Source organism: Triturus cristatus, chromosome 12, assembly GCF_964204655.1.
Source record: "Triturus cristatus chromosome 12, aTriCri1.1, whole genome shotgun sequence".
Lineage (NCBI taxonomy): Eukaryota > Metazoa > Chordata > Amphibia > Caudata > Salamandridae > Triturus > Triturus cristatus.
This window is the reverse complement of record NC_140595.1, coordinates 91,355,361-91,383,050: the sequence shown is the minus strand read 5'-3', so window position 1 is coordinate 91,383,050 and position 27,690 is coordinate 91,355,361. Positions and strand designations below refer to the sequence as shown.

Genomic DNA, 27,690 nt, shown 5'->3' with positions numbered 1-27,690 from the left:
GTCCAGCACTGAGTAAGAAAAGTAACTTACCTGTGAATTGAATTTCCTTCCGTAGGATAACATTGGGGGTTCTATGTGAAAACGTTTCTAAGTGTCAACTTTTGAAATACAAGAATATTGTTTAAAAATCGTACAAACTGCAAAATCGTAATTACTTACCTGTTTTAAGTAGATGTCCCAGTGCTGAATCTAGGAGTCCAGCACTGGATTACAAAAGTAACACAAAAGTAACTTACCAGCTAAGTGAATCTCCTCCTGTAGGATAACATTGGTGATTCTATGTGAAACAGTTTTTAAGTGTCAACTTTTGAAATACAATAATATTCCTTAAAAATCATACCTTTAACCAAAACGCATTTACTCACCTGTTTTCAGGAAATGTCCCAGGGCTGAATCTAGGATCCAGTCCTGTGGTTAATAAAGTAATCTGAAAAGTAATTAACTGCATTTTTCTTAAAAAGCCCTTTCGATTGAATGTACTATACCTGCAATGTGTTGCAATCTGCTTTCTTAAATCTGTAATCAAAACCAGTACCAGTTATACTGCAATTCTGAACTGTGTTCAAACAAGACAGTTTCTACTGCAAAGTATTTATATGCTTACCTGTACCAGGCTTGCTTCGTTCTAGAAATAAAACAACAGTATATTTTTTTTATACAAAACAGTTGGCCTAGAGTTCAGTTCTTGAGTGTGTGAGACCATTTGCTGACTGAGTGTGTACATCAAATGCTTTACACTGTCCTCTGATACTGCCTTACTTCTCGACAAAGCTACCACTTTAGAGAGTAAGGTTCTATCTAACTTTAACCTCTGCCAAACCTCTGGAGACTCTTGGACTCTATACACACACTGTACCTCACTTTGGTGCAGTATATATAGAGCCAGTTTCTTACAACGCAGCATACCTGCTTCCCTGCATCCTGCAGGCACCCAAAGATATGTGAGAGGACTTCAAAACTGTGAAAACCCGGCACCTAAGGACACCATTGCACCTGTCGCTCCAAGCCCGAGTTGAAGTGGGCCAACAGTGGCAGCATGGTTCCCCAGCCTTCCAGATACAGAGTACACTGTGGTTTCGCCTCTCATGGACTTCCTGATGTTGCAGCCTCGCGCAGCCGCGACTGCTCCCGGTAATGAAAACCCGACGGGTAAAGACACCTCTACACCGTCACCCCTGGCCTGTGGAGAGTAGGCCCAAAGGTGTCCCTACGTTCCTGAGCATCATGAGGCCTGAGCCTCCCTTTTGGTTCAGCCCGACTGGCCTCCCAATCAAAGCCTGCAGCCTCTTTACGCTAGGACCTATTCCCAGAGACTAGTATTGGGCACCCCACACTGTTTTGCACCCCTGCACCCTGCTGCCCTAGTGCCGCCGGTGGTGTTCTGCTGGTGCTGCCTTAGACCTTGTCCACCACTCATCTTAACTCCTGGAGATTGGTCTCAGAAGCTGCTGTACTGTACCTGAATGCTGCACTTATACTAAGCACCCTACCTTGTGTGCTACAAGGCCTACATATGGGTGACTTGTTAATATTTAATAGAAAGTTTTTATCTGTCAGCATTTTATTTTTGACAGGTCACGGTGTATGTTATCTGCAAATGTATATTAATGTTACTCAACATCTGCTAAGGGTAATTACATATATCATGATACTGCCTGCAACTCTGTTCAAGCATGTGAATCTATGAAAGTTACCCCAATACTTGATTAAAAAAAGAATAAGTTACTTACTTGTAACTGCAGTTATCCAGCATTGGTATCTTTCATAGATTCACATGTGACCCACCCTCTTTCACTTAGAGGCTCCTCTTATAGATGGAATATTACCGACACTTGTGTTGGAAACTCTGAGCCTCTCTTGGAGTGTTATAAAGGCTGCTAGTAGCTGATTGTTATAGTTTATACTTTGGTCCTTTTTCAAAAAGATGCTGTTAAACTGATGGCCTATTGCCATTATAGCCTATAATATTTTTATCATACTGCTTGATTATGGTACCATGGGACTCCCACTTCAACGAGGAATCATTCAAGCATGTGAATCTATGAAAGGTACCAATACTGGACTTCTGCAGTTACAGGTACGTAACTTATTTTCTTTTCTTACCCTGTGTATGCTCCTTAACCTCTCGGTCTTGAGAGATTGACCTGCTGATTGAGAGCCGCCTCTTGTACCCTATCTTCATATGCTGCTCAATCAATGCATTGTGGTCCCTGAGACCTGCCTTCTTCTCATATTCAAATCTACACTTGCACCTCAAAAGATTGACAGGCCTGTTTAACAGTCAAGATGCAAATATTTTTCCCACCTTTGACTTGACCTGTCCTGCTGTTGTCTGTAGGTTCGAGAGGCCTTGCAGCTTGTGCCAGGAAAATATGAAGCCTTTCTCCGCATTATCTATGAGTTTGAGACCAGCAAAAATGAGGCGACAGCCGTGGAGCTGTATTCCAGCCTTCAAGATCTGCTCATCGATTACCCCCAGCTGCTCAAGGACTTTGCTGCCTTCTTGCTGCCAGAACAAGCGCTAGAATGTGGACTGGTAGGTGTGTGTGTGTTTGTCAATTGGGGGAGCAAGCATTTATTAATTAACACTTTTGGGCAATACTCTTTTTCAAATCCAATGCAATCTGTACTTGATTACTCATGGGTGTGTGTAGCATGGAATGAACCATTTCTTAATGAGCTTTCAAAGCAGTATATTGGCAAATCCGACTAAATAATTAAGCATTTCTGGTGGACTGAGCTACTTGCAAAAGCATTTGCCTGAGCACAGATTTTATTAAAAAAATTTCTTTGTTGTTTTTCTTCAGAGCACTACACATAACCATGTAGTGGCCTCAGAGCAGTGATAGTCACCCAGGAATCTAACAAACCCCCAGCCTAAGTGAGAGAGATTTTTTTGAGTTTTGTGCATTCATGTAGCACTTACTACCATTCGTAGGGTCATGTAGCTATTTTGAATATTGCGTTGTTTATTGTTCTAGGCTAGGGTACTCATTAACTGTAGCTGGAGTGGGCTGTTAACAGGGTATTAGATTGTGGTTAGCAAGGTTAAAATATAGACTTGGCCAGCTGGATCCTATGCTTGATGAGCATTATGTACATAGGTTTGCGTCATCAAGGCTTGACATTTGTTTTGTTCTGCTGGGATTTACAGTTGCCCGTTGCCTAGTTTCAGGTGGCTCTTACGTTTCAAGACAGCCTTGCCCATTATGTAGTTTGTTTTCTGTGTGCTTAAGGGTGTGGTTTAAATCAACATATTGTGGATGTTATATTGTTATATTGATTTGTGTAGCCCCCTAATCACCGAGAGGATATCCAGGTGCTTGGGCAGGTGTATAGGTGTGTGGTCCCCAAGGTGCTTATACGAAGAGCCAGGTCTTCAGCATCTTGCGGAACTCAAGAAGTGAGGAGGAGGCTCTGATGTATTGAGTGAGGTCATTGCATGTCTTGGGTGGCCTTCAGTTTTGCTTTTTCAGATGCGAGAAATGTGTGCAATTGAGAGTGAGGCAGAATGTAGGTGTCTGGTGAGTTGGTGAAAGTGTATGCAACTGTTCAGGTATGCTGTAACTGTATTGTGCATGAGAAGTTTGAATTGGCTGCGCTTGTGAATGAGGAGCCAGTGAAGCTTCATGAGGTGCAGTGATGTGGGTGCGGCTCGGGAGGTCGACTAGGAGTCTTGCTGCGGTGTATTAGATGGTCTGGAGTCTGTGTAGGAGTTTAGATTTTCCAGCGTAGTGTGCGCTGCCTTAATCCAGCCTGCTGGTGATGAGTGCTTGCGTGTCTGTTCTTCTGAGGCAACAATTTGAAGTATTTTCACATAATGCTTAGGATGTGGAATCAGGAGGTGCACACTGCATTGACTGGAGCCACCAAGTTGAGCTTGTCGTCTACTAGTATCCCTAGATTTCTTGCACGGTCTGTGGGTGTTGGTCCTAGCTCAGATGGCCACCAGGTGGAGTCCCATGGGGAGGTCTTGTTGCCAAAGACCAGTGCTTCTGTCTTATCGGAGTTCAGGTGCAAGCAGTTGGTTCACATCCAGTCTGCTACAATAGTCATGCAGTTGGTGAAGTTGGTTCTGGTGGCGGTTGTCTTGTCCATCGATGACAGTAATGTTTTGTCAGCGGATGATATTGTAGGAAAGGGCCTCTTTTGACATGGTCACCCCCATTTTTTGCATGGTATTTGACGCTATTCTGACTGATGTGCACTGGGTTCCTGCTAACCAGGTCCTCAGTGCCCTTTCCCTAGAGCAAGGTAAAATGTTAAACTGTCCAAAAATTGGCAAGAACTATAGCACGCCTGTAAGTCCCTAGTAAATAGTACCCCAGGAACCTAGTGCCTGGGTACTAAAGAGGCAATGTTGACGAGCGGTGTCATATATATGTTGAAAAGGTTGGGTCTGAGGGATGACCCATGTGGTACTTCGCATATTAATTGTTTGGTCTCCTATGTGAAGAGTTGCAACCTGACCCTTTGGTTCTTCCCATGAAGAAGGAACAGATTCATTTGAGAGCAAATCCTTGTTTGCCAATATTGTGGAGCCTTCTGATGCGGGTTTAATGGGAGACCGTGTTGAAGGCAGCAGAGAGGTTGAGCAGAATGAACGCTGCTGTTTCTCCTTAGTCTAGGATGATTTGAATGTGATCGGTGGCTGCGTTGAGTGCTGGTTTGGTGTTTTGGTTCTTTCTGAATTGTGACTGAGTGGTGGCTAGAAGGTGGTGAAGTTCAAGGTGGGTTGTGAGTTGCTGGTTGATTGCCTTCTCAATCACTTTGGCTGGATCGGGGAGCAGGGTTGGAAGTTGCTTAGTTCATTCCGGTCGGCTGTAGGCATTTTGAGGAGAATGTCGATTTCTGCAAGTTTTCATTCATCTGGGAAAGTGGCAGACGTGATGGAGGAGATGTTGATGTGAGTCAGGGTGGTGCTGATTGATGATGTTCCCAGGTTCTAGATGTAGTGGTGGCATGGGTCCATTGGGGCCCATGAGTGGAGGTCCTCATGATTTCTGCGGCATCGTTTCTGGTGAGGGTTGTCCATTCGGTCAGGTGGCCGTCTTAGATGGTGGTTGGTAGGTTAGCAACGAGTTCTCTGAGGTTGGGTTGATGTGCGAAGTTCCTGTAGATGTTTACGAATTTGCTGTGGAAGAAATAGGATAGGTTGTCACAGAGTTGTTGGGAGGCAGCAATGTTGTTGACAATGGCTGAGAGCAAGGTCAAATCCTTAATGCTCGAGAAGCTCCCCGTGCAGCTGTTGGAGCTTCCTTCGATAAGGTCCACTAGTGCTTTTTTCTTGGTGTCTCTGATATTATTATTACCGCTTATGAAGCGCACGGCTACAGCAGTTTGGGGAACGGCGTCCCGAATCTAGTACCCTAAGGAGTGCTGCGGAGTATCGCTGGGTGGTGATTCGACCAGTGTTCCTGGCGCTATGCCTGGACAGGGTTCAGATGGGCTTGCCTTTGGCGCGTCCGTGTTGCAGCTACCATTACGTAGGTTTTGGGAGTGGGAAGGAGTGCAGGGTACCGTGATGTCATTTCCTGTGGTGATGGGAAATGAATTCTTATTGCTTGGCTTCTTTTTTAAAGACTGTTTTGGCGGGAAAACAAGTAATGTGACTTCCTGTCCAGATGGATGATGGGAAATTCCAGTGATGTCACTTCCTGTGTAGGTGCATGATGAGATACAATGGTGTCACTTCCTGTGCTGATGGATGATGGGAAATTAAGTTCCCATACTTGGATTCTTCTTTTAAAACTGGATGGTTGATGTGTAGATTAGTGAAAGGATATCAATTTGTTGTTGAGGAGGCACTTAGTCAACTATATTGCTTGGTATCCTGCTGTACATGTCTCAGTGCCAGGGCTTGTGTTTAATGTGTATGGTTGACGGAGAGCAAGGTGCAAACATAAATTTATAAGAAAGGTGCAGATTCTTAACCAACTACATGACCAGGATGTTTTTTGTGTGCATGATCATGCCAGAAGTTATGTCTAATTTGTACATTTGGTGTGAGTATAACTTATATAAAATGCCATTGAGGTGGAAATGTCTATCCAGCTATATGACTTGTAGATGTGCTGTGCACATGATTTATATGGATTGGAAGTCCTGAAAGGCATTGCTAATTGTTTTGTCCTGCTGTTGGTGCTATTTTCCAGTTTTCAGCTTCAAGGGGCAATTCGTTTCAAGGCACCTCTGCCTGTTATGTAGCATTGGTGTTATGTGCCTGTGGATATAGTAACTTTGTTAGCTCCTTCTGAATGGTGATATCCAGTTTGATTAACTGATATAAATGTGTCATTGAGGTGCCATTGCTTTGCCAAGCATATGTTTGGATTAGTTTTATGAATATGATGGTGGTGGGGTTTTTCTAATGTGTACTCTTGGTGTTGGGTTATTTGTTTGCTCTGTGAACCTCTATTAACTGAGGACATAGTAGATAGGTGCCTTTGTATTGTTTATCTGTTGAATTGTCCAGAAGGAGAAAATATGTGTACAGCGTACAGTGGCAGGCTAATATTAATTTTATAGATAGATACGTAATAGGTAACCTTTCACTATGGTCCTAAATTTCCATTGTGATGTTCTAGTATTCCCAAATGGTTTGTATGTGTTGTGAGAAATTGTCTCTTTTGCATGGTTAGCCCCTCGCTTTTTGCCTGCATTTGATGTGGTTTCAAATGTAGTTCATAGGTCCCTGCCAACCAGGTCCCCTGTGCCTGTGCTCCTTACCTAAAAACAAATCCCTAATTGGCACCTGCCCTCAGTAAGTCTCTAGTAAATTGTGCTCTGAGTTCATAGGTCCTGCCCCCCCCCCCCCCCCCCCTTCACTGGGACCATGCCACTGCAGCTTTCCCCTTTGAGGGAGAAAACGACAGTTGACATGGCACCCTGCCTGGGTGCCATTCCAACTAGCACTTCCTGCAGGCATAGATATGTCACCTCTCTAGCAGGCCTTACAGCCCTAAGGCAGGGTGCACTATACCCCAGGTGAGGGCATATCTGCACGAGCAGATATGACCATACAATATTGGGGTACATTTCCAAATATTGTAAGCTCCAGAGAAGCTCTATGGACTGGAAACTTGACAACTCGAGTTCCACAGCACCATGATGGTTTCACTGAACATAGGAGTGTATGGTACCAAGTAACTCCTCACAATAAATCCACACTGATGCCAATGTGGGATTTATTGTACCATGTATTTGGAGGGCACCTCAGAGGTGTCCCCTGAACACCTACCAACCCTGGTGTGGTCCCTGGCCGGTTGTAAGAAGCCAGCCACCAACAGACATGTTTCTGGACCCCTGAGTAGCGAGCGTAATCGGAGTGGCGCCCTTTGGCTGTGCTTTGTTTCGTGGCACTTCACGATATACCTGCACCTCCATTCACCTTGAGAATCCTGCGCAGTGTTTATTACGCCTGACCCATTAATTTAGCTCACTCCGTCCGTCGTGCAGTATGGTGCACCCACCTCATTTCACGAGTATCGCTCTGGTGATCTATGGACTTTTTTTTAAGTCTTCTCAGTGTTTGCCACTAGTATGTGTCGAGCATGTTCTTTCAACACACATTGTCTTATCAGTGCCACTCCGATTACGCTCGTGCATGCTCCCAGTTAGCACCGACCTCACGGTGCACTGGGATGTTCACGTCCTGCACATATGAGTTTACATTACTCGACAACTATGGCATGACGATCTCCTGTTGTTTTTTTCTCCCCCCCCCCCCCTCCTGTTTGTTTTTTGTCTCCAACAGGCCACACACAGGGTACACGCATAACGGCGTGTCCCACCCCTAGTACCTCTAGACCATACCCTATAAGAAGGACTCATGGGAATATAGGGCGTTCTTTTCCCCATTCCCATTTCTAATACCCTTTCCTCTGGTCCTGATGAAGTGCTCTAGGATCCACTAGGGACCACCAATTTGCGCGAAACATGTCGACCCCATGATACATCTATACACTTTTTCTGATATTCACTACACGGGTTGAGAGAAGTGGGATCTTATTTGTTTAGCTTCCCCTCTCAATTAGGCAATAATTTTGCATCTCCATCCCCGTGATCTTTTTTTATCCAGACTCAAAGGACTTCTTCAATAAACTGTTAGTGTCCTTTGGCTCTTTTTATCTCACCCATCACCACCTCTTTGACACCCACACACCCCCATGCACAAATGCGGCAACTCCTAAAAGATCTCCACCAGAGAGCCCCTTGAAACAGGCCCGTGAGGGACTGCAGCGCCACCCCCACGAGGAGCATCTGCCCGATGATGATGCTAAACACCCGCAAGGGTGTGTGAGGGCACTTCTAGATCCACACAGGAGTACTCTTTCTCTTTCTTGGCACACTCAATTTATTTGGAGACACTTGACATTTTTACAGCTTACTTGGCTGTTTATATATTCTTCCCCTTCTCCTTAGGAACTGACACCACCCATATTGCTGTTATAAGAGGATTACATCTTTGTGGTACAATAGAAACACATGAATTAAGCTTTTCTGCCATTAGACCCAGTTGTTTTATTATGTCAGTTGCTTACTATGGAATCATGTGAGACAATAAGTATTATTTAGAGCATCTATACTAATGAACACAAATTGACACCTTTATTAAGTAGTGGAAAGGTCGAATTAGTATCGGGCATGTATGGTTGACTGAATGAAAGTAATTAATCGGAGTCCATTTACAAGTGTTTGGGTGACCACATAAATGTATACGTTCGTTAGAGGCTTTTACATTTCACATTGTATCAGAGAATTGAAGGACCAAACACGGTAATCTTGGGCGATTACACATTGGTGGTGTAAGAAAGCTGGTCCTGTACAGGTGGGCAGTCTAACATTGCTCTTAGTTCAAATTATTCGCGAGTGCTACATTTATACTTATGCCACACTGTTTTGTGTCATGATCCCCTCATAATCTCCACCATATCTGCGGCTGCTTGTCCATAACACAATGCATTAGCATGCTACAGTTAGTTGATGTCATGTTTTATCCAGGTGTCACTTTTTTACCCAGGCTGAAAAGAGTGATATAATATTGCCTTTTTCCTCCTTCACAGTTTGAAGAGCAACAAGCCTTTGACAAAAGCCGCAAGTTTCTTAGACAACTGGAGATTTGCTTTGCTGAGAACCCTTCGCATCACCAGAAAATCATCAAAGTTCTCCAGGGCTGTTCCGAATGTTTCCCAGAGGAGATTGAAGAGGTATCTGGGCATGAAACTTATCACATTTTCCCCTTTCTTTCTACATCTTTAAAAATCTCCTATATTTTCACCCTCGTGCCCATCTTTGCATCTAGGTTTGCTCACTTTGAGCATCTTAGCAGCTGGTGCAAGGCTGTTGCTTTTCCCTTCAAGCTCCAAGCATGCCTTTACTCCCTGAAATGAAGCTTCAAGTTGTACATTCGCTTAAGAAAGATAATTGCAAGGTTAGAGTTAAAAATCCTAATTTGAGTAGATTTCACATAAACACTTACTTCTGGTTCTCTTGGCACCATGACACACTCTTCAGGAGACCACCACTCTTTGCAGTATGAAGTTGTAGTGTATGGACTCCCACCATAGCCCTGAAGCTTGCAATAAAATGTTTTAGTGGCTAAACTCTCATATTACATTACAGTTCTGTCCTCCCAAAGTCTCTGCACTCCTGTGGGCCAACTCTGCAGTAAGCTGCTTCCACTGCTGTTGGATGTACTAAGAGAAAATAGCTCTCCAGGGATACTTTTTGAATACTTTTTGAAGGCTTAACTCTATCACATTAACCTAAAAGGAGCCATCCGGTGCACAGGAAATAGGCTAATAGTCACCATTTATAAACTTTTCAGAATGTTTTTGTCGGCTTAGGTTTTGAGATCTACTGAGACATCATTCACTGCATGATCCATTAACCTCTTGTACCTATTCATGGCCGGGAAACCTCAAACACTAAAAGGCAAACCTTCTCTGGCCTTGCATAAAAGGAGCCCAGTGAGCCTTATTTAAAAAAAAAAGAAAAAGAAAAACTTTAAATTGTCCATTTCTAGCTATCAACAAAGAACTGATTTCTACTGCTAGCTTCTGAGTGACATCTTTGAAAACGCTGATTTACTCAGAGGGTTTGGATGAATAATATCGATGTCAGTGATGCTTTTGTGTCTTCAATGCGATATGCTATTATTTTGAACCCAAGTACAGAAAATATCAGGGGATATTCTTTTAACCATAATTTAGAGGACATTTTTCAAATGTGTAGGAAATGACCCCAACTGATGACCTGAAAGAATAATGATTTAACTGGCCATAGTCTCAGAGCAAAACATGTTACTCTTGCTTGAGTTGGATACAGAACTGACGGGTGATCACTCCAAGAAAGTCATATGAGAGAGCACCATTCTCTTTAGGTATTTCAGCAAACTCCCACAGTTATGTGGTACAAAGTGGTCTAGCAAAATTGATCAAAAAGGTTCAGAGACAGAGTAAAATTAAAGTGACCAGGCAAAGTTAGGCATCTTTTACTCAGGTATTGGATAAAAGAAATATTGAAAAATGTGTTGTTTAAGCTGCTATTCAAATCATCATGACTTATGAAACACACTAGCCACAATTCAAAACACATCCAATTGATTTAAGAGTTTTTCAACTTTTAATTCTGAATAGTTATTTAAAGCAAAATATTCATTTTATCAAAGGTCCCATCTTCCCTCATTTTACTGTCTGTTGTGTGGCTATAATGCTTTGGCTTGTCTGCCTGTACCACGATGTTAGTAAAACGCTTTAATATCCCCGTTGGGTTGTAAGCTTCAAACTGTGAATGCTTGGCTGGATGAAATTGTCGGAAGCCAGCATCTTTATGACCGGGTCTAGCAACAGTCACACTGCAGTACAAAATATTTGGTTACAGTTATTGGATTCTCCATTAATTTTCCATCCTAAATAACTTGCTTCATAAAGTACAATAAACTGTGGAAAAACAAATGAGTTGAGTGGGCACAGCTGTTCAGCTTGTTGCTTTATTTCTAGTGTTTGGTCTTCACTGTTTATTTTAATCTGTGAGAATTTAACCTGTGATAGTAAAAGGTCTTAGCTTGAAATAAAGTCAAATAGTGAAGACTTACGTGGCATGTATATCAGGGATTAAACACCATACGTTCGACTAGGTTCTCAAAATTATGCCTCGGGGTATCTAGCACTTTGTTCTTCAGTGTGAAATGGGATTCATCTCCACTAACAAACTAATCTCTCTGGCCCACCGTCCACTGTTCTGTCAACCTCCAAAGCTAGCAAACATGGTGGCTATTATCATTGTTCATAATGATTGAGACTATACATGATTCCATACAATCCATGCTGGATTAAGCAACTCCAGGATGGCATGCTACATATGGCAGTACCTCATATACCACACTTTAAGTATTTCTTTTCTTTCTGGCCCCTTTGTCCCCCACTAGTTCCCAAATGTAGCAAATCTTATTCAATTTCTCAACTGGTAATTTATGTAAATGTGAAATATTTTCAATAATCATCACAACTGTATTTGCGTTCATGAGAGTGGTAAAGGCAAAGACTGAATGAACATGATTCAAGTTAAGGTTTGGAGGTGCAAGAAGAGAGCAAAACATTTTTGCCTAATGTTAATTCCAGTGTTCATGTAAAGGCTATCACTTGTTTCCCTTTTGTAAACATGGGCTTGTGTTGCCTAATAATTTCTGGAAAGAAGAACTCTAAAGGGTGGCGATCAAATAACACTGGTTTTCTCGCTGGTGTTTTTCTCTCTCGTTTTTCTTTTCTCTTCAATCTCCTACCAACGCTGGTTACAAGCTAGTTACATCTATTTTGAATAAGTAAATTTTTCAAATGAAAATTATGCTTGTAACACCTGGGAGCCACTTAGCAAGAATAAGCATGAAGGTTTGAGTTATGTTGCTTGTACTCGTTCATCTGCTGATGCTGAGGTGTACGAAAAGCTGTCAATATGTGATGAGAGATGCATTTGAGAAAGCTCTAAATTGGTACATGTCAGTTTATTTCTCTCAGTAAATAGAAACATGAATGTGATTGTGATTAATCTGCTGTGCCCCCAGTTGAAGACACAGATGGGGATGTTGCTGAAAGGACATGACCACTTGCAGGAGGAATTCTCCATGTTCTTCGATCAATTGCGCCCACCTGCCAGCCGAATGGGAGACTTTGAGTTCATCAACTGGACAGAGGAGAAGGAATATGAGGTACTAAAATTCTTTACTTTCCTGAAAAAGGAAGTAGTAGGGGAAGCTGAAGAGTGTGTGCATGTGTGTGTATGTCTCCAAGGGGTGAACGATTATAAGACAACATGAATAAAGGAGTGTTGATTTTATGGGCAGACATAGAGCACCTCTTATCCACATTATCCGTTTTATCATTGTCCTTCTGCAACAAAGAACACAGATTATTCGGAACGTGAAATTTCTTTTTTGATGCTGAGCACTGGCAGCTAATGTTGTGCCCAGAACAATGCAAATCAGTTTTCTTAACATCTTTATTTCAGCATCAGGCATGACTTGAATGAATCATTATTACTTGACCCTGAAACCCACAGTGCACTCTGGACACAAACTCCACCTCAGATTTGTTTCTGTTGTATGTTACTAGGAGCCTTTATTACATATTAAGTGACTTTTTATTGGGAGTTCAAGTTGAGGCCATCCTATAACTGTTGGTTAATGCTGCCTGGCTGCTTCCCTGTCATTTACTTGCTGCTTTTCTTGTTCTTGGTGTCTCCTATTCGCACTGCCCATTGGTTGGATGAATTTCGCACTCATGTGCAGAACGCTTTAATAAGTGATTTTGTGAAGGTTAAATGATAGAATATGTCAATTTGTGATAATCCTGTGATGGTTGATAGGACGGATAAGTGCATCTGTTCATTTTAATGCTTGCGTCTGCATTCTCCAGCAAAAGAAAGCAAAGCAAGGTTATCAGGTTGATGTGCTAAGTATTGTGTTACAATAAAATCTTCCCCTATACACAGTATTCAGAGAGCAACATCAGGCTGCCACTTTCTGTTGTGATAGATTTACACATGTTGTGGACAACTAGATAAGTATTTAAAATGTATTGCTGCAGTGCATGATGTAAAAAGTGTGAATACCGAGTGGTTAAAGTCATTTCACATGTAAAGTGTACATTTTACACACTTTGACAAGTGGTTGGGTAGTAGTTTATTTGCTGAATACTCAACGAATATGGGGAAAATTGAAAGGGGGCAATTTGAGTTTACAAATTAGGGAGCAGAGCACCTCCTAATATAGTTAACCAGATTACATGTATTACTACAATCACATTGTTAGCAGCCGGAACCTAGAAATATGATTCAGGCTATGTAGTCACCGTTTCCCAATCCATGTTGGACCAAAGACAGCATGGCTATGTGCTGGATGTTTCTTCGAGTCTGTGTGACCTATTTCACAATATTGTAGCTGAAATAGGGCAATATCAATCCCCAAATGTGATATATTGATCTCATTAGCCATGGTACTCCCAGTTGAAAGAATTCCTGAATATTGAATTAATGATGACGATTTAGGCACCTGGTGAAGCAACACAATTGAGCATGATCTATCAGGTTGTGGAATTTCAATTCGGTTATCCTCTGACCCCATCAGAGAATAGAGGGAAAACAAGGTGATAAAAGAATGTTCGAGGCATATGAGCTGCAGATCACACACTGAGGATAAGATCGCCATCTGGTGTTGGGCTCGGATGATTGCAGGTTGTTGTTGTCTTCGGAAGAAGCCTTTGGTCACGAGGTTGGTGACTCCTCCCCTGGACAACAGTGCGCATGGGCATCCACTCCATCGATTGTTTTTTTCCGCCATTGGGTTCGGATGAACTTTTCCGCTCCAGCAGAAAACTTCCAGCAATCGATTTAACTCTTCAATCTTCATTCTATCGACATCGAAATCAACTCGGACCGCTTCCGGAAGCGGCTGATGGACAGGACACCCTTTAAAAAATGCCCCCAGTGTGGAGCGAAGTTCCCCCACAGTGACCACCACGAGGTTTGTAACCTCTGCCTGTCGCCGGAACACAACGAATCGACCTGTCCAGCTTGTGCCGCTTTCCGTTCCAAGAAGACCCTCCGGGACCGAAGAGCTCGACGCCATATTATGGCCGAACCAGCTCCAGAACCAGAGGACATCTTTGCTCAGGATGTTCCTGAAGATGACACCGAAGATCTCGAGATCGTGTCCGAGGCCGACGATTCCGATGACCTCATCACTCCAGGGCAGCGTGTGAGTACCACTGCCCCTGCCCCATCCAAAAAGACATTGGTCAAGACTCCGCCAGCTGGGCCCAGTCGCAACCGGAAATCCTCTTCGGAAGCCCCGCCCTCGGGCCCGGCTCCGAAGACATCTAAGCCTGTAGGTGGCTCGGGCTCGAGCAAACCTCATGTGATTGTACCTATAACACCTTCGGCACCGAAAAAACCACTGTCGGCACCGAAACAGGCTTCAAGACCAAAATCTCCTTCGGCACCGAAACGTTCCTCGGCACCGAAGTCTCCACCGGCGCCGAAACGTTCTTCGACATCTATGCCTAAAAGTCCCTCGGCACCGAAGCCATCGGCGCCGAAACATCCATCGGCACCGAAAACTCCATCGGCTCCGAAAAAACCATCGGAACCGAAACATCCATCGGCACCGAAAACTCCATCGGCACCGAAGACTCCATCGGCACCGAAAACTACGTCCACACTTAAAAAAGTTCATAAAGACCCGAAACGGCCATCACCGCCACCACCTTCGGAGCCGGATGAACTTTTTCGCCCAGATCCTACTCAAAAGCGGATCTACATCAATCCCGAAACTGGACATGTGACTGCCGTCCCATACAAGAAACGGAAGCTGGACATCACACCTCCTCCAGCTCCCATACGGAAAAAGGACTGTGCTACTTCACCACTTCGTCCTTCCTCTCCTGTATTACCTCCTAACCCGTCCCCCCCTCCTCCTCCTCCTTCTCCTTTACCTTTACCATCTCCCTATCATTCACCTCCTCCACAGGATGATAATGATGACTTAGGGGGAGGGGCGGACCCTGATTTATTTAATGATCCTGTTGATCCAAACGACCCTTTTACATTTCCAGACACAGCACCAGTAGATGACTGGTCTTATCCAATGCCTGACATGCCTGACCCCACTACCTACTCTTCCAAGCCCTCCCCTCCTGATGACCATTTGGGGTTTGGCCAACTAATAAATAGGGGAGCAACATTCCATGGCGTCACAATGCACACTGACCCCCTTGAAGAGGACTTTCTCCTCAATACTTTTGAGCAGTCACAAACAACTGTTCACATACTGCCCATGATTAAAGGGGTTATAAAGCATGCCACTGAGGTCTTTAAAGACCCTGTTCGAGCTAGGGTTCTCAACCCACGCATCGAAAAAAAGTACCGACCAGCCCCGCAGGACCCTGCATACATTAAAGCCCAGCTCCCTTTAGACTCCTTGGTCGTATCAAATGCCAGGAAGCGCGTTAACTCACAGACAACTGGAGAAACGCCTCCCCCGGACAAGGAGTCTAAGCTTTTAGAGGCCTCAGGCAAACGAGTCGCCGCACAGGCGGCGAACCACTGGCGTATTGCCAATACCCAGTCCCTGTTAGCCCGGTATGATAGGGCGCATTATGACCAACTTGAGGACCTTCTGCAACATCTGCCTGAACCCTTTAAATCTCGGGCCACTGACCTCATTCAAGAAGGCAAGTTAATATCTAATGCCTCCATTAAATGCGCCTTAGATGCGGCAGACACTGCTTCTCGGGCGGTCAATACTAGCGTCTTACTCAGACGACATGCCTGGCTCCGTATTTCCGGTTTTAAACCGGAGGTTCAAACCGCAATTCTAGCTCAACCTTTTAACCAAGAGCAGTTATTTGGCCCTGCAGTGGACACTGCATTAGAAAAAATGAAGAAGGACAATGAGACTGCCAAGTCTATGGGAGCACTGCAGTCTCCTCAAAACCGGGGTTCCTTTCGTCGCTCGTTTTATAAAGGAGGCTCCAAAAACACGGCAGCTGAGACCACGTCCACCTTTAAAAATTCTGGACAAACATCCCCTAACAGAGGTTATTTCCGGGGAGGTTATAGGGGAAACAATAACAAAGGTCGAGGGCGGGGCAACAACAACAACACCCGCACCTCCCCAGCCACCAAACAGTGACTTGCCACCACTCCCCCCAGACCATTCCACTCCGGTCGGGGGGCGGCTCCAACAATTCCTACCTGTCTGGACTTCCATCACCACAGACAGGTGGGTAAGACAAATTATCCAGTCTGGCTACTGCTTCGAACTCATACAATCCCCCCCAAACATACCACCCAAACAACGTCCAATGTCCTCACATCTCTCTCTCCTCAAACAAGAAGTTCAATCCCTGTTACAAAAACATGCGATAGAACCAGTCCCTCTTCAACATCAGGGAACAGGGGTGTATTCTCTATACTTCCTCATTCCCAAAAAGGACAAAACATTACGGCCCATACTGGATCTCAGACTACTAAACCAGTATATACATTCGGATCATTTTCATATGACCACCCTCCAACAAGTCCTCCCACTATTACAACAGGGAGACTTCCTTGCCACGTTGGACCTCAAGGACGCGTACTTTCACATCCCTATGCATCCCGCTCACAGAAAATATCTACGATTTGTGGTAGATGGGCAACACTATCAATTTACAGTTCTCCCATTCGGAGTAACAACAGCACCCAGAGTGTTCACCAAGTGCTTAGCAGTCGTGGCGGCGCACCTCAGAAGACAACAGATCCATGTCTTCCCCTATCTGGACGATTGGCTCATAAAAGCCAATACTCACCAAAAATGCGTTCTCCACACTCATCGCACAATTCAAACTCTCCACAATTTGGGATTCACTATCAACTACCCCAAATCCCATCTACAACCTTCCCACTTACATCAGTATCTAGGGGCAACCATAGATACATCCAAAGCCATTGCTTATCCCAGCACTGCCAGGATAGCCAGTATACAAAATCTCATCTCTCAATTTCAAACTCATCCATCTCTTCCAGCAAGAGTGTTCATGCAGCTCCTAGGCATGATGGCGTCATGCATCTCCATAGTCCCACACGCACAACTTCAAATGCGTCCCTTACAGGAATGTCTAGCACAACAGTGGAACCAAGCTCACGGACAACTTACCGATCTGGTGTTGGTGGACAGTCGCTCACTGAAATGGTGGAACACCATCAACCTGTCCAAAGGGCGGCCGTTCTTAGAGCCTCTTCCACAAGTTGTGCTAACTACCGACGCATCTCTCACAGGGTGGGGAGCCCACCTCCTTCACCATACCACTCAGGGCAGATGGACCAGTCAACAGAAACTGCTCCACATCAACCACCTGGAACTCTTAGCAGTGTTCCTAGCACTAAAATCCTTTCAGGTACACCTAAAGAACAAAACTGTCCTCATACGCACAGACAACATGACGACAATGTATTATATACAGAAACCGGGAGGGACACATTCTCTCCAACTGTCCCAACTGGCACAGCAAATCTGGAGATGGGCAATTCCACAAAACATCTACCTGTTAGCAGAACATCTCCCAGGGATCCACAATCAAGTGGCCGACCTCCTAAGTCGCCACACGCAGCAGATCCACGAATGGGAATTACACCCCAAGGTTCTACTCCCCTTCTTCCAAAAATGGGGACAACCAGACATAGACCTGTTCGCCACACCCGAAAACACAAAATGCCCAACCTTCGCCGCCAGGTTTCCACACCCACAGTCGAAGTGCAATGCCCTATGGATGAACTGGTCAGGCAGATTTGCGTACGCTTTTCCGCCTCTCCCACTAGTTCCATTTGTGGTACGCAAACTGAAACAACAGTCGCTAACGCTAATACTAGTAGCTCCCACTTGGGCACGTCAACCGTGGTTCACCACACTTCTGGAACTATCTTTAGTTCCACATCAAAGGCTACGCCTCTCCCCGGATCTATTAACCCAGAACCATGGAGAAATCAGACACCCAGATCCTCAAACACTGAACCTAGCGATCTGGCTCCTGAGGTCTTAGAGTTCGGATACCTCAATCTCCCTCCAGACTGTATGAATATCATAAAGGAAGCTAGACGACCTACTACTAGAGCATGTTATGCCGCAAAATGGAAACGATTTGCCATCTACTGCGCTAATAATGACATACATCCATTGGATGCTTCCATCCAAAACATCATTTGCTATCTACTACACTTGCAAAGATGCAATCTAGCGTATTCCTCTATACGCTTACACCTAGCAGCCTTGGCAGCCTACTTGCAAAATAGGCAACACCTGTCCCTTTTTAAGGTACCAGCCATCAAAGCGTTTATGGAAGGTCTCAAAAGAATTCTTCCCCCAAGATTGCCACCTGCCCCAGTGTGGAATCTCAATGTGGTTCTAACAAGACTTATGGGTCCCCCCTTTGAACCTATGCACAAATGTGAATTACAATTCCTAACATGGAAGGTAGCTTTCCTTATCGCAATCACTTCCCTACGCAGAGTAAGTGAAATACAAGCCCTTACACTAGAGGAACCTTTCTTACAACTACACCGTAACAAAGTGGTTCTTAGGACAAACCCTAAATTTCTTCCAAAAGTGATTTCCCCTTTCCACCTTAACCAATCAGTAGAGCTACCAGTTTTTTTCCCAAACCCAGACTCCGTAGCTGAAAGGGCCCTACATACCTTAGATGTCAAAAGAGCCTTGCTTTATTACATCGACAGGACAAAGCCTTTTCGAAAGACAAAACAACTCTTTGTTGCTTTCGCACCACCACATAAAGGTAATCCCATCTCCAAATCCGGTATAGCCCGGTGGATAGTTAAATGCATCCAAATATGCTACCAAAAGGCTAAACGTACACTTACAGTTCCCCCTAGGGCGCACTCCACGCGTAAAATAGGGGCTTCTATGGCCTTCTTAGGTAACATTCCCTTAGAAGACATTTGCAAGGCAGCCACGTGGTCTACCACGCATACCTTCACTAAACACTACTGTGTTGACGTGCAGGCCAAACAACAGGCCTCAGTGGGCCAGGCTGTCCTAAAAACTTTATTTCAAACTGCTGCAACAGATAGAGGCGACCACCGCTAAGGGGAAGCACTGCTGTATAATCTATCCTCAGTGTGTGATCTGCAGCTCATATGCCTCGAACGGAATATGCTACTTACCAGTATGCATCTGTTCTTGGCATGTAGAGCTGCAGAGTCACACACGCCCGCCCGCCTTCCCGGGACCTGTATCTGTTCCAGCATCTGTCTTACTTAGACATTACACATGGACATCCTTTCTTTCATTCCTATACACTCCATCTTTTCCCATCATGGCGAAAAAACAATCTGACGATGGAGTGGATGCCCATGCGCACTGTTGTCCAGGGGAGGAGTCACCAACCTCGTGACCAAAGGCTTCTTCCGAAGACAACAACAACCTGCAATCATCCGAGCCCAACACCAGATGGCGATCTTATCCTCAGTGTGTGACTCTGCAGCTCTACATGCCAAGAACAGATGCATACTGGTAAGTAGCATATTCCTTCATTGCACCAAGTCTTTGGCAATATATTGAATATTTAAAGAGCCCTAAATCATTTAAGTTAAGATCCAACGAATACCAGATATAAAGACGTTTGTGGTTTGTTTTGTTTTCTTATACTATTGTCATTGGTATATAGCTCTCTAAAATTATTATTGCCCCTTAATACTTTTCAGATCTGGTGGAGGGTCTTCCAAAACAAAGGCGATCACTCAAAAGGCAATATCTTGTTGGATTTTCTGCTGCTTTCGACAGTGCTATAAGACAGGCAACAAAATGTTTTCACGGGACATTACATTAAATACCAGGAACAGAGCAGCAGAGTAGCTGTTACTTTTTCCTTGAAAAAAAAACCTCGTGATTAAGATGCTACAACTGATTCTGAGTTTAGAAGTTCAGTGGTTCAGCAACGTTGGTAGATTTTTCTTATGTTGGCTAAGGCTCTATCATCCAAATTGTAAATTATTGCTAGTGGAACTTTCTAAAGAATGATAGTCAACAGAGCGAGTCGTTTCTGTTAGTTTAAATCTGCGGCACTCACAAAATAGCATTGACAAAGCTGTTAGGTTTTTCCAGGTTGTTCGCTGAGCTAATTGTAGGAATAAGTACAGGATGGGTGCCACTAAGACTGTGGAGGAAGTGTCAATAATGTGTCAATAAAGAAAAAGTCCCCAGTTAGACATGGGTTTAACGAGAGCTTTAAATGACTATGTGGACCAGTTGCGTAACACAAGAATGTTTCCTGAATAACGTTTAATTACTACTTTTAATAAAAACTATCACATTGAATACCATACCTCAATCCACTTGTATGTTTATTTAGCTAAATGTTGCACGTCACTTCCATTTGTAGTCCTTCCTTTAAGCTGTTGAGTTCCACCTTCTGTTGATTAGTGAAGAGACATAAATGCGGTTGGATGGATGTAGGATGCATAAGAAATTGTATTATGTGCTCCTTAGTAGTTACTAACAGGCTGAAAAACTTTAATTTCAGAAATTTCTCCTTTGTTTTTAAGCTCATTTTAATTTTTTTGCTGTACACTATAAGGGCCTTTGTGTCTTTGGTGAAATCCAGATTTCTAGTGCCACTCTTGTTAAGGGAACCCTTTATTCAAATTTTACAGAATGAGAACGCAGCAACCCGAAGACCTTTCCTTTAAATAGTGGACAGGGGCATAGAAAATACATATCTGTCCCAGTGATGAGATGTTAATTGTTGGATTAATAAAGGAAGATTGTTATTTGATAGGTTGTGGGCGAAGGTGGAGTGAGAGACAACATCCCTTCAGCACATTTAGCACCAGATTAGGGAAGGGAATGAGCTCCAGGAATGATGTCATAGATCGTACCAACCCATCATGAAATTTGATAGACAACAATACACATCTGTGCAGCTACTGTGTTTGTCGCAATATTTGCTTGGCTATTCAGATTGACTGTGCTAACTTCTGGCTAAAATGTCTGATCCAATCGTATTTTGTATGTTTAAACTGATGGCATTGCAATTGTGTTGAATTGGTCACACTAACTAAAAATGAACACATTTAATTGTTATTTACTTTTAGTTTGATGGTTTTGAAGAAGTTATGCTGCCAGATGTTGAGGAAGAAGAGGAGCCACCCAAGATGCCTCCGCCCCCAAGAAGCAAGAGGAGGAAAGACACTGGAGGAGGGCGAAATAATGAAAAGGTTGGGTCACGAGTCTTAGGCGACACAAAAGTGTTAAACAACGGATTTCCTACATGCTACATGTCTAATTTCCTATCTTCGTTAATCCTTTCCCATTCTACCTTCTTTGCCATTAGCTGCGTGGCGAGGAAGTAGAGTGTCATGATTTCTGCCCTTATAATTTGCTAATTAAAGATGTCCAATGTTGGGCCCTTGGTGTCATGCATAAGTGGGCACCCTCTTTTCCTATGTTTGTGCACCATATTCGCTCCAACCTGTCTCATTAGTGCGTCTGGTAGTACCACAATTCTTTTCCACTGGCTAACAGTAAGCTGTGTTCCTTCTTTCAGTTTGCAAGATAGTAACACTGTAACCCACCCACATCACCTTTTGGTCAGTCTAGTACTTCACCTTACCTCTAATGGATGGCAAACACAGTATGGTCCTCACATAGGGTTTTTTCATTTTGGCAAAATGCCCCGCATCCTCCACCCATTGGTTAGGTCACAAGTGTCACTATGCTCATTGCTTAGAGTTTGTCAGACATGACTCTGCATCTACCCCGTGGTGATTGACTACATGCTAGTCCACCTTATTTGGTAGGGAGTGACACCATGCTTTTTCTTCTGACTGGTTACTTGATGTGTTGCTCTTACCATGTAGTTGGCTGGTTGGATCCCTTACTCTTCCATACCTGCCTTGGCAAGTACTGACCCCAGGCTCTTTCTATGGATTTAGCTAGTCATTGACATCATGATGTTCCCTTTGGTTGAGCGGTAGTGGCACCATGCTCCTGATTTTTTGGTAGTAGAAATGTCATGTTCAGAAGAGTTTGGCTTGTTTGTTTCACCGTCCTCCATCTCACCAGTGGGTTTGACTAGTAGCAACAACATGCCCCCTTCCCCTTTTATGTTTTGGCTTGTGTTGATGCTGTGTTCGAGCTTAAGGTTTGGCTGGCCCTGGAAACATGCATCAAACTGCATTTGACAGCCAGTGATTACATGCATCTCTCATACGCTTTAGCATATAGTGATTCAGTGCTCCTCCCCGAGGTTGGCTGGTCAGTTGACACCATGATACTCCCTTGGGTTTGGTGGTAGTGATGACACCATGCTTCTCCCCTGCTTTTTGACAAGTGGTAACACCATACTCCCCCACTAGATTTGGTAGTATTTACAGCATTTCCCTTTCCTATGTTTGTCAGGTAATGCTCCCGATTTAGTTCAACTCGTAATTCTTATTCTGGAGTTGTCCCTATGCGTGTGATGTTTCTTTATGCTCAGTCGATTAAGAGCATTTATTTTGCTCTCGTCTGCAGGAGATGGATTCGACTGACGCTGTGGGAACCAAAGAATGTTCCTGCTCCTGTCATGAAGGTGGTGGTGAGCAGAGGCTGAAAAAGACCAAACGAAGGACCTGCAGCCAGTGCAACTGTAAGGTAAGTCCAGGTAGTAGTAACGGACTTGTATTAATGGGAAATATAGGCTCGTGGACTAAGATTCTGAAAGTGGAAATGAAGCCCAGTGAAATATTTTTGTTATTTTTTACCCCTAATTCTGAAATTGAATTATTAGTATAGGACTGTTGCCAACAGAGAATGAATGCATCTTCTGGGAAGGTGGGCAGTCAACCAAAGCATCTGTGCAGGTACCAATGATTGAGCAGCGTAGTAAGTTTTATTAGGTCACAACAATGATTTCCATTAGAACAAATCCCTACCAACGAAAAGTCAATACAAAGAAGGGGTCAAGTAACTAATTAAATATTTGTAAGGGTTGCTATATGGGTGGAAGGTTCTGGACTCGCGACGCTACAATCGTTAAGGCCCAATTTTATATGTGGCACAGTCCTTGTAAATGGCTACACCCAAGAGCCATTGAAAAGTTAAGGTTAAGAAGCGATGGAGGGTAGTGCCTTCTTAATTGATCCACGTCAGTGGATAATCAGCATGAACGACACTGCTCGAATGGAAATCATTAGTGTTATTTTTATTTGTATTTTTATCAAGGAAAAACAAAAGCCGACACGTGTTTCGTCCTAGTGGCCCATTGGCCGTGGGCTTTTTCAAGGCGGTGTAAATTAATCATCAAAGTCTTCCTGTGAAAGTGGAAAATTCAGTCTCTGTGGTCTTCGGGAAAGTTTTGCTGATTATCCACTGACGTGGATCAATTAAGAAGGCACTACCCTCCATCGCTTCTTAATTAAATATTTGTTTTGGTCTGGCTAGCTAGCCCAGCTATCGTTGAATCTGGTGTCATCAACAGAAAAAAAACGTCAAGAGGCAGTGCTTAGAGATGTGTTAATTTTATTCTTTAGGCTGTTTAGATTTGGAAGAAGGCATGTCCTTCCACTGAAAAAGAGGGCTTGTTTTCCCTTCATGTTCACCTTTTAAGGGTCTCTTTTCATTAATTTCCTTTTTGAGTGCCTGGCAGTTATGCAGATAGTTCTACCAGGCTGCTTTCTTGGCACTAATTTGATCACAGTGCACAGCATCCTACTGCTTCTAAACCGAGCAACCATCTTAGATTGTCAGTGTCCACAGTGCCTCATTGTTTTACTGTTCCAAGGTGGCAGTCACCTTTAAAAGCAACATCTTGACCCTATTGGGTCACATTGTACACAGTAGCATCCCAAGATGCCTCCCTGTAGTTAGAGGAACTATTTTTTAATGTACTTGTGTGTACTGTATACTTATTTTACCATTCTAAGGAGGATGGCATGTTACTTTTATATATTTTCCATCAGCTGTGTTTAATATTTTACGTATTTTTTGTATTACAAGCAGTTGACCACCTGTTGTAGGCGGTGACATTTTACATTTTTCTCTACTTTATTCTCTTAATTGACCTTGCATATGTTTATTGAGTTTGTGCGATTTATTGTGGCTGGTGCGTGGGTGAATGCAAGAATGAGTCACATAGTGGATGGTTGTATGGATGCTAGGATGAGTGGTATGATGCGTTCTTGAGTACCCAGCCTCACTAGTGACTGTAGAGGTACTTTATCATTTGCATTGACAGTGATTGGAAATATTGATCTCATTGGCACATTGAAAAGTATTGCATTGCGTAGGACTGAACCAGCTCAAAGGGAGGCCACATAAGTATAATAATTACCACACTGAGGTTCCATGTAGGGACTGGTGGTGGTCTATTCTCTTCAGCCTACCTCCATGAATGCTGTGGTGACTGGAATTCTAACTAGGGAAGTGTATTGCCTGTTTGAATAAAATAATGGGGCAAGTTGGTTATTTTGACTTAACAGAGACGAACAAGCGCTGGAGTCCTTACTATTGTTCATTAAACTTATTTTTGCTTTAGAATGACTTTGAGGGAAAAACTGGGTTGAAAACTAGAAGGGATCTACATGGATGTCACTGTGTATTGCTGTCTGTCATCAGAACAGGCTTCTTAGTCTGCAGATTTTTGTTTTTGTATTTTCAACTTTATTGGTGACTAGAATGAAGCTTCATTGTGAGTGATTAAATCCAGCTTTATACATACCTTGTTACTGAAGGCAATTGGTTTGGCTTGATTATTAGAAGGATGCGTTTACGGTCAAGTTAGGTGTAGGAAAGTTTCATGGTCACCCCCACTTTTTGCTGGTGTCATTCAGTTTTTCTGACTGTCTGACTGGGATCCTGCTAATCAGGACCCCAGTCTCTGTGTTTCTCCCCTAAATTTGACATAAGTACTTAGGTACACTCCAGATTGGCTACTGGTGTACCATTATAAGTCCCTAGCATATGGTACTAAGGTACCCAGGGCTTAGGTACACCAGGGGTCTCCCATGGGTTGAAGCATGCATTATCCAACCCATGAGAGACTACTCAAATTGTGACTACAGGCCTGCTATCGCAGCCTGTGTAAGCTAGCACCACTTACGACAGGTATAAGATTCCTTATATATGGGGTCACTGCACTTAAAACCTATAAGTCACCCCTAAGGCCGGCCTTTCAATCCTGAAGGCAGGGTGCTCGGTTCTAAGTTTGAGGGTGCTTCATGAGTAGGACACCCCTACAATCCACCGAGTCCATTTTCACGGGTTGTAAGTTCATCGGCTATTGAGACATATGGAGTGGCCGTGCGTCATTATGCGATGACCATCTCTAAACTGGCTGTAACGAACCCTGTTGTGTTTGATATCAAACATGTGGGAATCCTACCCCCATGCCGTATTCGGTGTGGGAGGTGTGATTCCATGCACTGTAAAGCTCCTCCGGGAGGCCCTCAGTGTTCCTGGTACCAGTCTGATAGACCCGAACAGCAAACTATGGCTGTTGCCGACTAGAGAGACAATTCTGCCCTCCTGCTGCTGAGCCAAGCTCGAGCAGAGGCAGGAACCTCCAAGACAGGACTTAGTGTATTTGGACATGGTGTGGGCGCTTGCCAGCGTCACTCCGTCTGCTTGAAGGGCATTTTTGGTGCCTCCCTTCTTTCATACCAGCCGTTGGCTCCTGCTCTGGTGCGAAACTGGGCAAAGGACATGGGAGTAACCTCTCCACTGTCCAGCCCCTCCTCTGGGAGGGACCCCTGAATCGTTCCAACCCTTTTCTTAGGGCACTTAAGGCCTTATCTGTGTGTGGGTGTAGAAAGCTGGCTCTGTATTTATAATCTATACCAAAATGGTATAGTGTGCACAGAGTCCAGTGGAACCTCAAAGGTAGGCAGAGGTAAAAGTAGATGGCACCTTACTCTCTATTTGTGGTAGTCTGGGCGAGCAGCAAGGCTTTATCAGAGGGGTAGTGTTAAGCATTTGTTGTACATACTCAGGCATGCTGTTGGTTGATTTACGGGTAAGTCAACAGTTCGAAACTACTTTTCAGTTACTTTACAGACTACTGTGCATGTTACTTTTTAAATTACTTTTGTTAGTTTTGACACATATGCAGTTTTTCAATGTTTCATACAAACCAACTCCACACTTAAAAGAATTTTCAAGGAAAAGCAGTCAATGCAATCCTATGGAAGGAAATGAAGTTATCGGTTTGCAGGTAAGTACTTACTTGTGGGTGTTGGTTTTCTGGGTTTAGAACTAGGGTTCCCCGAGGGTCAAGGATGCACTCTCAATGCACCCTCAGCAGCACTAGGGCGGTCAGGTGCAGAGTGCTGTGGCCCAATGTTATCCAATGGGGGATAGGGGGCCTCCGGTTGGTGGCTGCTTACGAACAGGCCCCAAGGTTGTGGGAGCAAAGCTCCTGGTGTTAGGCTCAGGGCAAAGGGGGATCCGGTTTAGCACACATAGTGCACCCCCAGCAGCACAGGGGCGGCCGGGTTTAAGGCGCTGGTTTGGCATCAGGTTTCATTCAATCCCACCCTGGCATCAGTGTGGGTTTAATGTGCTGAGAAGTTCGATACCAAACTTCGCAGTTTTGAGTAAAGCCATTATGGGGCTGTGGAGTTCGTAATGACAAACTCCCAGCACCATATACTCTTGATGGCATTACTGCACTTACAATGTCTAAGAATTGGTTTAGACACTGTAGGGGTACAGTTCTCATACACCTGTACCGTTACCACTGGTATAGTGCATCCAGCTAAAGGGGTGGCTGACCCATGCCAGTGCAGTGAGTTGTAGGCATGGCACACAGAGATGTGTCTGAAATACAGAGAGAGGGGCCCCACAGACCCAAAGGGACAGGGCACCGAATAAGACTTAAATGTCAAGTGTATAATTCCCTTTGGATGCGCTTGTCTTGCAACCACTCCACAGCTACTCACATACGTGGAACTAAACCCAACAGAAGCACAGATTTGTAGGATATCGAAACACTTATAAATTCAATTTAATAAAAGCCTTTAATCACATGTACATAGTATTAAGTATAAAAAATTCTAAAACACATAAATCAGACAAATTTGATAATTAAAAACATAATACAGATACATTTGATGATATAAAATTCGGAAAGGACTCTAAAAAGACAATCTCATTTGTCATCAGAACATTAATTCATAAGAGTACATAAAAACCAACACCAAAACACGCAGCCTGCAATGGCAATATGTGTGTGCAAAGGTACAGGGCCTCTAAGGGTGGCACAATAGGTGTTGCAGCCCGTAGAGGCCTTCTCTGCCCGTGGTACCTATGGTACCTTTACAAGAGACTGACATGTGGCCTAAGAGTGCCAATTGGGTTTTGTTTGAATGCAGTTTTAGAGAAAGAAAATAGGTCCTGGTTGGCAGGAGCCCAGGGCACACTCAGTCAAAGTACATCAACAGTTTGGCAAAAAGTGGGGGCAACTATGCAAAAAGAGGGCACTTTCTTACACATGGGTCCTTAGATTCATTGTGGGACAAGATTCAGATCCAACACCACTTCAACTTCGACCGTCTGGGCACTCTGGACATCTCTGGACTTTGCTTTTGGGAACTGAGACTGCAACTGGGAAGACTCCTGCTGTACCTGGCATCGTCGTCCTGCAAGTCTGCTGCAACATCTGT

General features: G+C 43.9%; 1 protein-coding gene across 3 annotated transcripts in view; it reads left to right on the top strand.

Annotated features, from left to right (window-relative positions):
• The window catches only part of GON4L (gon-4 like), a 246,766-nt gene that overhangs the window by 206,837 nt on the left and 12,239 nt on the right, over nucleotides 1–27,690 (top strand). For all 3 annotated transcript variants that reach the window (XM_085639371.1, XM_085639370.1, XM_085639369.1), the window contains 5 exons: nucleotides 2,339–2,536; nucleotides 9,066–9,209; nucleotides 12,065–12,208; nucleotides 21,145–21,267; nucleotides 22,565–22,684. In XM_085639371.1, the coding sequence (XP_085495497.1) occupies nucleotides 2,339–2,536; nucleotides 9,066–9,209; nucleotides 12,065–12,208; nucleotides 21,145–21,267; nucleotides 22,565–22,684 (729 nt within the window). The remainder of the gene's footprint in view (nucleotides 1–2,338; nucleotides 2,537–9,065; nucleotides 9,210–12,064; nucleotides 12,209–21,144; nucleotides 21,268–22,564; nucleotides 22,685–27,690) is intronic.